Source organism: Alligator sinensis, unplaced genomic scaffold (assembly GCF_000455745.1).
Source record: "Alligator sinensis unplaced genomic scaffold, ASM45574v1 scaffold123_1, whole genome shotgun sequence".
NCBI lineage: Eukaryota > Metazoa > Chordata > Crocodylia > Alligatoridae > Alligator > Alligator sinensis.
The window spans coordinates 1,057,371-1,069,508 of NW_005841985.1; the positions used below are offsets into that span (position 1 = coordinate 1,057,371).

Consider the following 12,138-nt stretch of genomic DNA (forward strand, 5'->3'; position numbering starts at 1 on the left):
GCATTCAGCCTAGCCTAGTAAATGGTAATTGCTGAAACAGTCGGAAACTGATTTTTATTTGGTTTCAGTTATGCTTTCCGTTTGTTTCTTATTAGGCAAATCAGACAAGACTGAAGAGATTCAGACACATTCAACATCCTTGGAAGTTCCCAAGTGAATTAAGTTTTGCTCTCAGAAATTACTTTGGGCACTGAGGCTGTTTGCAGACATTAAAAACCAACCCCCCCCCCCCAGCATTTTGCTTTAAACTCAGCATGTTCCTGTGCAAAGCCTCACACTTGCCCAAAAGAGGCAGCACCACAGTTGGACCCAGCTTGCCCAACATTGGTATAGATCGGGTGCTTTCGTGGGGCTTTTTTGGTGCTTAATCTAATAGCTTATTGACTGGGCTTTAGCTAAAAGCAAAAAAAGGCCACATTGAAGTGCCTGATTTATACAGACACTACAGAACCGGGCTGACGTAGCATGCTGCGGCTTCCAGTAAAGCATGGGGTTTGTTTGTTTGTTTGTTTTTAACATCTGCAAGCAGCCTGACAAACCTAAATCTTATTAGTGTTCAGTGAAACAGGCTAGGTCTGTATCACCTCCTTGTCAAGCCTAGGATTACTGCAGAGAAAAGGCTCTGCCTGCTTGTTCCTGCCGCACTCACACCTGGCAAATGGCAGAGTTGACTGTTTAGAGGTGCCCTCATGTCATGCCTTAGTATTGCTCTTACGCTCTCCCGAGACAAAGAGCCTAAGAACTATGCTGGGGCATACGTTCAGAGCCCTGCTGCTGCTTGTAGTGCCTGTAGGCCCAGGTCTGCATGGAACGGGGAAGTGGGTAGGGCTTTGTCTTCAGCAGTCCCAGGCTTGACAGGAAGGCAGTAAAAACAGGGCTTCTGAATCCTACGCATGTAAGTCATGTTTAAAAATGGGATTTGGGGCCCTGAATCACTTACATATTTTAAGTATCAGTTTTGCCCAATCCTTTGAACCGTATTAAAACCAACACACAAGTCGCTGGTATAATTTTGTTGAATTCAAAAAGAATAATATCTGGCCTCTTTCTAATGGTAAAAATGTGTTGTTTATTTACTTAAATCTAATTGTATATAGTTCTATATAATATATATTAGATCCTTCCTAATCATAACCCAACTCTTAAGATTCTATCTGGTCCAAACCCCTGAACAGATGCAGGACAGCTGCTCATAAATCATTCCTGTCCCATACTTATCCAGCTTCCTCTTGACAACATCCAATGAAGGAGATTCTACAATTTCCCCAGGCAGTCTTTTTCACTGCCTTACTATGCTCACAGTAAGGAAGGCTTTGCTGATAGCCAGGGATCCTGGTTTTCCCTGATGAAAAATCACAAATTCATGGTTAAAATTAAAGGCTCCCCCATAACCCGCCTGACCCTGCTGGTGCCCCTCACTCCCCACCCACAGCTCCCTGGCCCTGCTTATGCCTCCCACTCCCCCACCCCCCACAGCCTTGGTGGTACCCCTCACCCCCCACCCATAGCCCTTCCTTGTAGAGGAAAACTTAATGCTTGAATATTTTTTCCTCTTCTGTTACAGGACCCTCCGATATGTGCCAGAAGATTGCAAAGATAAAATTGTCTCTGATGAAGATGTTCTTGAAACACTCCTGAAAATATTTAAAGCTCTGTTCATAAATGATTTTACCAGACAAATGAACATCTTGGCCTTACTTCCAGAAGTAAAATCCACGTATCTGGAATTACTGCATCTTCAGCCTTCAAAATCAAAAATAACTTTTTCCTGCTATGAGAGTGAGAATATGTTTAGTCCAGAGGAACTTCTGTTTCATACATTAGGATTCAGTATTACTCGAAATCAGAGCTCACTAGTTTCTGCTGGAACAGGAGTCTTTGTAACCAGAGGGTTTGTCCCTAAAGGGGCAGTAGTAGCTATGTATCCTGGTAATTAAATACTTAGTTATTTTTGTATATGTTAAGCGTAATTTCTGCCTGTATATTGCAGACTGCAAGTTTTCATGTTTTAACTTTGATATCCTACCAGAAATCACAAAATAACATTTGTAAGAATATTTCCATTTGTAAGCTCATTTAGAGATCATTTGGTGATTAAAAAAAAAAAATGGTGTTTTTATTCTCTAAGTGCCCAAGATCTGTTTTTTGTAGTTGGCAGACCATTTGCTCCTTATTCTGCAAATGTTAATGCACATCAGTGCATGCAAGTAACCCTATTTAATTCCAAGGGACTACTCATGTACATGAAGCTCTCATGTATAGGGGCTTCAGAGACTGAAGTTTTGATAGTTCTGTGTATCAAATGGGCAGACTATAGAAGTATTTCAAAGCATAAAATGTACTTTTAAAATTAAGATTGAATGTAGAATTTTCAGGGAAATAGTATAGAAGACCAGAAACTGAAAAAAATGGAATAAATCCCTACCCAGTGAAGCTATGGTCCAAAAAGCACATATGGAGGAAATAGCGCACACATTTTTCTGATCCCTCTTTCTTGGTATTCTGTTTGCTTACTTTATTTAACAAAGATTTTAGTCCAGTTAGCAATTTTGGCCATCACCTTTGATGTATAAGGTGACCAAATATCAGCTAGGAGTCACTGTTTTGAATGAACATCCAGCCCCGTAATGTAACTGAGCAGCCCCATAAGGTCATTGAGTAGCTCCTCAGACTTTAACCACATTTTAAGTGTCAGTTTGGATGCAGTTCACTTGACCTCCCTGTCAGAGTATCAGCCAGGTTCAGAGGCTGAGTTGTTAAGACATACTCTTCAGTAATGAGAAGGAGATTGCTCAGCTGTTAATGCAAGTAAACCTGTGAAGAGGGTATATCAGCTTAGCTATGCCTCTTGTTTCACACCAGATGTAGCCTGCTGACAGTGTCTTCACCATCAGGATGCTTGTATTGTAACAAGCAGTTTAATGCAAAGGTGTAAAAGATGAGAGAGGCACGAGTGTAACCAGCATGCAGAGATGAAATGGTCTAGAAAACTGAACCAGTTTCTTCCCTTCATTGAGTTTGCCCATACTAGTAGCTTGGAACCCAACTCTTTTGTCTGATGCAAATTAAATCCTATTCCCAATTTTTAGAATATTCTGCTGAGCTGATTTTGTTTTCATTTGTGCCTTAGTTTAGCCATTTCCCCATCCTATAACAGACACAATCCCTGCTTTAGAAGTTGTCTTGCCATTTATTTGCCCATATAGAATTGTCTTCCAATTGTAAAAGATGGAGGGGAAAATAACTGTTTTCAGCTGAAGATGCATATGCCACATATCTTTTCACCAACAACCCCTCCAAAGCAGTACCAGTGGGCAGAGATGTCCTTATTGCCTGTCCCAAATTGGGGTGTAGCAAGCAGAGATTTGTCATGTATGCATTTAGTACTAGAGTATATCCAGCAGGCTCCCTCTGGCTGTATTCAGGATTTAGTGAGGCCTTTCTTTGGGGCAGTCTGTCTCTGTCTTGTTTGGATTTTTCACTGCCTCTTTTCCATAGTTACCAAATGTCCAGAGGGATTATTGTTGTTAAGTTTGTGTAGCACTTCAGGTAAATGTAAAGAGCCCCAAAGGAACAAATAATGCTAATAAATATTAATGGCCTGGAACAAGGAAAGAATTCGATTTATCTTGGTTAAGTTAGCATCTGTCTGGGAAGCTGAGCCATGATTGTTAAGTCTGTTCTGTCAGTTTTATTTATTCCCTTCTAAAATATCCACTTTTGTCTTGCCTCAGGTACAGTATATCAAAAGTATGAGCCCATCTTTTTCCAGTCCATTGGCAATCCATTTATTTTTAGATGCATAGATGGTGTTCTTATTGATGGGAATGACAAAGGAATATCAAAAGCTGTGTACAGGTAAGCAATCAAAATAGGGGAACAAGTATCAATTTGGATTGAAAGGTGTTAAAGTAATTGACATTTGTCATCTAAACAGTTAATGCAGTTAAATTGTCTGACTTTAATTGTTACTAATGTGCTGTCTCATACTGTAATATATAGATTGTAATTTTGTTATCCTACTCTGTCTTGTCATGAGGCTAGAAACTACTGGGTATAATACATTAATATCATCACTTGCTGTTTTGGAAATATAACATTTTGCTGAAGAGTAATGCTTCAAAAGTTCTGGTATTTGTAAGGAAGAGGTTTTAAAATCAGGGGCCTGATTCAGTATAATGTTTAATCTTGGGCTTTCTCATCAAATCTGCTCAGTGACTTAAATAAGAAAACATTTGTCTGGCATGGAGCATGGCCTCGGTGAAACCTTGAGAGCATATCTTACAACCCTAGCTCCTGTTGCAGACTTGGACCATTAAAAAGTAATGAGTAAGACAGGACTGCAGGAGAGTTGTCCTTCACTCTGAAGCCAAAAGGTTAATATGAATATACCAAACTTGTAGTTTTAATCAAATTTGACATAGAACAGGTTCTGGCCAGAATAATGAATATTCATCTAAAAAAAAAAATTAACAGCAACAAGCAAACGCAACCTGAAATGAAGAGTCATGTGCATCAACTTGTATTCTGGGAACAGTGTCATTTTAGTGCTGTTTTCCACACAGCCACGAAATGAACTGTCTTTCTCTAAAGGTATCTTAGATATTGCTCTAAAGGTGGTGAGGGTTTGGCTGTTTTGTTTTTTTTTGAGGAGGCTTTTGTTTCAACTTCTTCTATGTTGGAATCAGTTTTATTTAGTCCTTGAGGTTTTGATAGTAAACATGCTGTACCATTTTATATTTCTGCCTTTTAAAATACCAACCCATCTTAGGTGTACACTAGTGTCTAAATGCTATTTGTATGGTACAGTGAATCAGTCAGATGTGTTGTGTACTTCCAAAAATTAAAGAACATTCTTATTATCACTTTGACATCTTTTTAGATCATGCAGCAGAAGGGACCAACTTGGTCCTTTTCACATGAGTGATGTCAGTTGGCTCACACCTGTTGTGCAAAATCCACTGGCAGTGGGACAGTATGTTAACAACTGTTCACCTGGTAAGTCAGAAGAGAGATTCCTTAGTCTCAGTGCTGAAATGGCTTTTGTGTGGGGATGGAAAACTACAACTGCTGTTTAGAGAACAGCTCTTTCATCTGGCTCTGGTGTTTTGGACAGGACCAAAGACACCTTATGGTGTAACTGAAGTTCTTAGGCCAAAGTTTCCAGTCATGAATTTGTGTGACCAAATCCTACATCTTTGAGGGCATCTTTGAGAAAAATCTTATCTTTATGGGGCTTACTGATTCCTAGTAAAACCCTTGGAAAACCAGGTAGTGAGAATGTGAGCTGGTGGAGGAAGGAATCCATCGAAAGATATCTCACTGAACAGTGCACAGAATAGAGTAGTTGCAAGATCTCTTGGGTAGCATGATCATTTTATACTATAAATCTGCTGAAAATCTTATGACAATCCTGTTCTATAGTATACATTTGCAATGATGGATAACATTTTATAAATCGCAGTTCAGGTACTATAAAACATTGGTTTTGTGTATTAAGATAAAAATGGAAGGATCCAACAAATCCCTGTGCTAGTTACTATGACTACACTATGGGATGCAAAGTGTGTGGCTCCATACCCTCTTCTACCTAATCACAAAAAGAAGCACTTTTCAAGGCCTTTCCTCCACTTAGATCCTCAGTTAGGAGAGGCTTAAGAGCCCTTGACCTTATCCTATCAGCAGTGGATTTCAACCCAGAGGAATACACCTAGTTCTTGTTTCAGTAGGTTGTTACATATTTATATCACTTCTCAGTTGCATACAGGAACCTTTTTTTCCCTCCTTTTCCTCCCAGACAAGGCAGCCAATGTCTGTTATCAGGAGTTTGATGTACCTGAATGTTTTCCAATAGAACTGAAACAGTATCTTCCAAACGTCACCTACAGCCATGACATACAGAGGTCAGAATTGAATTTGAATGTGATACATAATAGGCTGCATGTACAAAAGACCAAGTTAGTTAAGAAACACTTTTCCAGGTTAAAAAGAGCCTCGCAAAGCACAGCTGTATGAGGAAAAAAGTTTGCTGTTCAAGTAGTCCTATTTTATGCAAATTAGTAGATTTGTTTTTATATCAGTGCCATTGATTACATCAGCAAACGTTGAGGCTAAAAGTTGTTAAGCCACAAAGAAAGGTAAAAGGGGCAAGTTATCCACACAGAAGCTAAAGAGTTACAGAATTCTGGTTCTGAAGTAAGATTATACGACCTTGTAATTCTCCAGATATTATTTTGGGAAGATCCTGGAAACATCTGCTTCTTGAAATTTGAGGAAAATATGTGGTAGAATTAACTTTTAAATCAGTTAATTGCAACAATGTTCATTGCCTATGAACTGGGATGCTGCTCAGGATCATTTCTTTAAATGTTGAGCAGATTGCAGCATCAATCCTGAATTAAAATTCAATGAGCCGCTGGTCTGGCCTATGTCAGATGCCTTTGTTTTAGACCGTGAAGTTTCCATTGCCTTGTTGGGAATTCAGAGTGGTAGGTGTATCATACATTTTTCATGTATCTATCTCATAACTCTTTTTGGGGGTGAAGAGTGTGACTGAAAACAATATGAAGGGAGACCCCATCATTAATTTCAGCCTCAAATGTGAAGATGAGTTGTGTATTAATAATATAAGGATGAATACAAAATGTAATTTTAAAAATAGCCAAAAAATTAAGATCATACTTACAAGAAACTCAAATGAGAGGTATGAAAATTCACTGTAAACTGACCCAAACTACCTTAATGTACCATTGAGAGCTTGCTGCAGTTGGAAATTATAGCAGAGCCTTCATTTCCCATTAATTCTACAGTTCCCAAATTCAGATTTCTCAAATAACTGAAAAGTTTCACCCCACATCATGTTAGATCATTATCTAAAGCAGCTGCAGTTACTAATCTAATATGAAACAAAATTTGTACTCAGTGGGCATGTCTACACATGCATTAATGCACTTTTCCTAATGCGCATTAAATTTAGTACATCCAATGTGAGGTACTAAATAAGTGTGCATTAGGCTGCCCTAGTGTGCAGTACTGAAAGTGCGCCATTTTTAAGTGATGCGTAATGTGCAGTAGTCTATTTTACTGCACATTATCATTGCACTTTTTTATGTGACGCTTTAATGCGCAGTAAAATAGGCTACTGCACCTTAAAGCATGTATATAGACAAGACTTTTAGGGTGCGTTGGAGCAAACTCAATCAAGTCTGCTGGAGCATGATAATTACTATGCTCCAGCCAGCCTCTGTGTCTTGTGTATCAGCATCCCCACTCTTCAGAATGGCAGCAGGAGCGCCTTAACTAAAGCTTGTTCAACAGGCTTTAGATAAAGCACCCCTGCTGCCATTTTGAAGTGCAGGGATGCTGATACACAAGATGCTCCGGGTGCTTTAGAGTGGCTCTTGGAGCTGTCCCCACCCCTGGAAAATGTGTAAAAATGCCCTTAGGCTTAAGGAAGTGTCTTAGCCAAATGTGATTAAGCCGAGGATTCACCATCCCCAGTTGACACGATGTGTTGAACAGTTTATATCCTAATATAAGATCTAGTTCAAGCCCTAATTAGGTTTGTGTAGAGCTATGGGAAAGAGCAGAGTGTGGGCATCTATCTGATAGATGGGCAATGGGGAATGGAGTCCTCTCTTTTCTTGGCTCTTTGTAGGAAACTTGGAGGAAAGGATTTCTCAAAAAATTTTTTTTAAAAATCAACCCCTGATTCCTAACATGGTTTCTGGGAGAGCCAATGAGCTAAGATTGCCAATGGGCACCTGTTCCTGACCACTTATCATGATGCTATTTAAATTTCTATTAACTTTAAAAAAACAAACAAACTTTTTCTACTGAATTTTATCATCTTTTTATTAGACGAGTCTAGTGAGATGTTTATCTCCTTTCTTGCCATTTGTTTAGCAACAAAATAGCAAAGCCTGAGAATTATCAAGCTGCAACAGATAGCAAATGTTGGGTGTCATGTGTCATTGTTCATGAATTTGCTTGTCCAACTGACCTCAGATTTGGCAGACTATTGTGCCTCTAGTTTGGGGAAGAAATTACTAAATCAGTTTGTAATCAAAACTGTAAGGGTATTTATACACAAGCTCTGGGAGTGGGAGGAGGGGGCGTCAATGTGTATCAGTGTTCCTGCACTGAAAAAATGATTTAACTGAGTCTGTTCCAACGCACTAATTACAGCATGTTGAAGCAGCCTCGCTGCACGTGTATAGGTGCCCTGAGTTGCTGTTTTAGTTTGGGAATGGCAGCTGTTGATCCATAAATTGGGGTTTATGGGAAAGCTACTGCTTGAGCTGTATGTTGTAACAGGACAAGGACTTTAGCTGCATGATCTCATCTGTAGGTGTTGCTTCTTGACTGTTTATCTGCAGCTGGTAACCATATGTAGAATAATATTCTGTACTCTACTGTTCATGCTTTAGCCCAGTGGGGGCCAAACATTTTGGCCAGTGTGTCACAAATTATCCTACCCCAAATGCCACTCATCCCCCTTCTCTGCCCTTTCAGCCACCAGGCTGTCTACTCCCTGCCCGACTTGCTGCTCTGCTTTCTGCTCCCTACCCTGTGCTCCCTGCTGAATTTGTTCTGCTTTCCTCTCCTTGCCATCTACTACTGCCTGTCCCCCCCATAGATTTAAATGACATGATCATTACCTGTAATTGAACATGTATATTTCAACCTTATTTTTACAGTATCAAAATATTTCCAGACTCTGCTATATGATTAGAAGTCTCAGAACTAATTTAGTCATACCTATTTCATGTGTATCGTCATATGATGAAATTAATAAGTGAGTGGACATTCCATATTTTCTCCCCCATTTTTGGCAGCCCCTTGAGATGTGTGGTTCTTGTTGCTCTCAGAGACATCAAGCAAGGAGAAGAGCTGTTTTCTAATTACTACACCATTGTCAACTGAATCAGTAGAACCACAGACTAAAGGATCCTTCATCATACAGATATTTATTTTGTGTACACTTGGCAGCTTCCTTTGCATCTGTATATAATGGAGAGCTGAGTTTTCTAATTAAAATGGATTATAAAGCTGTATTTTCATGTAAATATGCTTCATATTTTGATGTACTGATAAAGGTTTGAAATGGTTTCCATCACTAAGTTTCCAGATTTAGGCTATTGCAAATTTAATTGATTTTCAGCTAACTGCACTGTATCACATCAAAATAAAAATCTGATTTTTAAAGGTGCTGTTTCAACTTTTATTTTGTCTATTTGCCCATCATTGTGATCCATTTTTAAGTCTTTGGCCAGTCTGTAGTTCTTACTCTAATGGACACAATTTGTTAGGAAAAAAAATTCATCTCCTTTCAATAAAACCTCACTGGCTGGGATTTGTGGAGGTTTTTTGTTTGTTTGTTGTTATCTGAATCGCAGCATTCATCATAATTGCTGGTGCAGTTTAATTACATTAGTGGAGCATTGCATTGTAGGGCAAACATATCTCTTGTTACTTAGTTCTATTCACTCCACCTGCTTACTTAAAAAAAGAAAAGAAAAACTCAGTAACTTTGTGAGGTATTTTGCATAGATTTTATTTAGAGTTCTAATTTAAGTAACAGAACTGATGCTAGCTAAGTGTTGTGTGGGAACAATCGCTTAAGACTAAGTACTGATCTTACCAGACTAGATGTGATTTAAGCTAGATTAATTAAATTATAAATGAAACTAAAGTTTGAGACTTGCTTGGAGTCTGGAGGCAAAGACTACTAAATACATCTATGGCTGAAATTTTTTCTGTAGTTTGTTTTAGTGAATTTAAAATGTGCAAATACTGTGTCAGAAAATTGTGTATATGAAAAATCACATCAACATGAGTGTTAGTACTTATGCTACTAAAACTTAGTCCAGTGGCTAATCCTCACTGAAGAGTGACATTGTGTCTTCACTGCCTTGTTACATGAACTAGATTATGCGAGCTAGTATGGATATGTCTACACAAGTGCCAGCCAAAGGATAGAGCCATGGATTACATCAGGAATCACTTTGGAGGTGCCTAGCAAAAATTGTTGATTACAATAAGAGATCAGAGTAAGTAGCAGAGCAATCACCCATCCCAAGGAGATGGTGCAGTCCCCAACCTTGGAAGTCTTCAAGAGGAGACTGGACAGAGACCTTACTGGGATTGTTTGATCTCAGCACTATTCCTGTCCAGAGCAGGTGGGTTGGACTCTATCTTTTGAGGTCCCTTCCAGCTCTTAATTTCTATGATTCTATTTCTATGGAGGGGAGACTAGATTGTAATGAAGATAACCTCTGCCTTTATTATTCCCTGGTGCCAAGAATATAAGACACCAATAGCAGTCAGTGTAGATATAATTGATTTGATATAAATGCATGTTGGGCACAAGATGCTATCTCCAGATACCTGGCTCATCTTGGCATTTTTTGAAAAACCCCCAGATGCTATCCATATCTAAATCTCTCAGCAGCAATGTGTCTTCATGCAGAGACATGGATTTTTTTTTTTTTTTTTTACCATTTGTATGTCACCAAGAGCTATATTAAATTACTGGGTTTTACAGTAGTACACTACTTGTTAGGAACCTGTGGAGTTCACATTTACCATTAGTTTATTAGAAGTGGCCTCCTCATTCTGTTCTTTTATTCCTGGCAATGACTCCTTTGAGGTAATTTAGGAGTTCAGTGCCCTCATAGAGGATCGTAAGTCAACCTATCCATCTTTCTTAGGGCCTTCTACATAGCACGATGCAAAAGGTCTCCCAGGGCCTGGAATGAAACTGTCCAATGCAACCAGCATCTGCCTGCTGGTACCAGAAGGGAAGGGTGAGACAGGGATTCTGGATGAATTGTTTGGGGGTCTGTTGTGATGTTTGCCAGACACTTAAGGTGGTGAAGAAACAGGAATAATTGGAAATAGGAAAGAAAGACACGGCTCAGCTGTGGAAGTGAAGAGGAAGTAAAAATGTATTCAATGCAGTGGCTCACCATGACTTGAAAAAAAGTCAGTGATGAGAACTGCACTTAAAGGGACCTACTATGGGTTTTTTTTCTGCTGGGTTACACTAATCTATCCTTGTAGTATGTATTTGGCCAAGCGATTTTAAGTCAGTTATACGTGCAATGACACACAAGGACCAATTTTACATGGTTCCAGGGCAACAGATCCATAGAGCCCTGATACAACTGCAAGATTTCATAGACATTAGGTGCTGGAAGGGACCTCATGAGAGCATCGGGTCCACTCCCCCCCCCCCTCTCCTCTATAGGCAGGAAGTCAGCTGGGATCAAGTGACCCCAGCAAGAAATATATCCACCTGTTTTTTGAAGGAGTCCAGAGTAGGTGCTTGCACCACCTCTGGGGGTAGTCTTTTCCAGACCAGTTTCCAGTTTTTTACACATGCACTGTAAAAATCCTCTTTTATGTCTAGTGTAAATCAGCCTTCCTGGAGTTTATGGCCATTAAACTTTGTTATCCCTTGGGGAGCTCTGGTGAACAGGGGTTCTCCCAGGTCCTGATGCACCCCTCTTATATAATTGTAGGCTGCCATCAAGTCCCCCCCTGAGCCTTCTCTTCTCCAGACTAAAGAGTCCCAAGTCCCTCAGCCTCTCCTCCTATAGCCTTCCCTCCAGGCCTTGGATCATATGAGTGGCTGTCCTCTGGACTCTCTCAACTTCTCCACATCCTTCCTGAAGTGGGGGGCCCAATACTGGATGCAGTACTCCAGCTATGGTCTGACCAGGGCCAAGTTAAGTGGGAGGATGTCTTCCCTGGTTTTGCTTGAGATGCATCAGTGGATGCACACCAGTTTGGTTAGCTTTGCCAGCAACAGCATCACATTGGTGGCTCCTATTCATCTTGTGGTCAGTCAAGATGCCCAAGTCCCTTTTGGTCATGGTGCTAGCAAGCACTGCTGAGCCTGTAAGTATACTGGGGGTTCTTCCTACTGAGGTGCAGCACCTCACACTTCTCTGCATTGAAGGCCATCAACTTTTGGTCAGTCCACCTTGAGAATGTGTCCAAGTTGGCTTGCCCTGCGGTGTGACTGCCTTCCCCCATAACTTGGTATCGTCCATGAACTTGGCCAGTTCACATCTGACTCCCGAATCCAAATCATTGATGAAGATGTTAAAGAGTACCAGCCCAAGTACCAAG

General features: G+C 40.0%; 1 protein-coding gene across 9 annotated transcripts in view; it reads left to right on the forward strand.

Moving 5' to 3' along the window:
• Positions 1 to 9,205, forward strand: part of SETD9 (SET domain containing 9) — a 24,043-nt gene extending 14,838 nt beyond the window's left edge. For 3 of the 9 annotated variants that reach the window (XM_025201179.1, XM_025201173.1, XM_025201174.1), the window contains exons 2-6: positions 1,565 to 1,929; positions 3,735 to 3,858; positions 4,883 to 4,998; positions 5,798 to 5,903; positions 8,838 to 9,205. In XM_025201179.1, coding sequence (XP_025056964.1) covers positions 1,680 to 1,929; positions 3,735 to 3,858; positions 4,883 to 4,998; positions 5,798 to 5,903; positions 8,838 to 8,925 — 684 coding nt within the window. In that variant the 5' untranslated portion in view covers positions 1,565 to 1,679 and the 3' untranslated portion in view covers positions 8,926 to 9,205. Of the gene's footprint in view, positions 1 to 95; positions 159 to 1,175; positions 1,302 to 1,564; positions 1,930 to 3,734; positions 3,859 to 4,882; positions 4,999 to 5,797; positions 5,904 to 8,837 lie in introns of those variants that run through there. The other 6 variants (XM_006021250.3, XM_025201175.1, XM_006021251.3 and 3 more) reach the window with 6 other exon arrangements.
• The last annotated feature ends 2,933 nt before the right edge of the window (positions 9,206 to 12,138 follow it).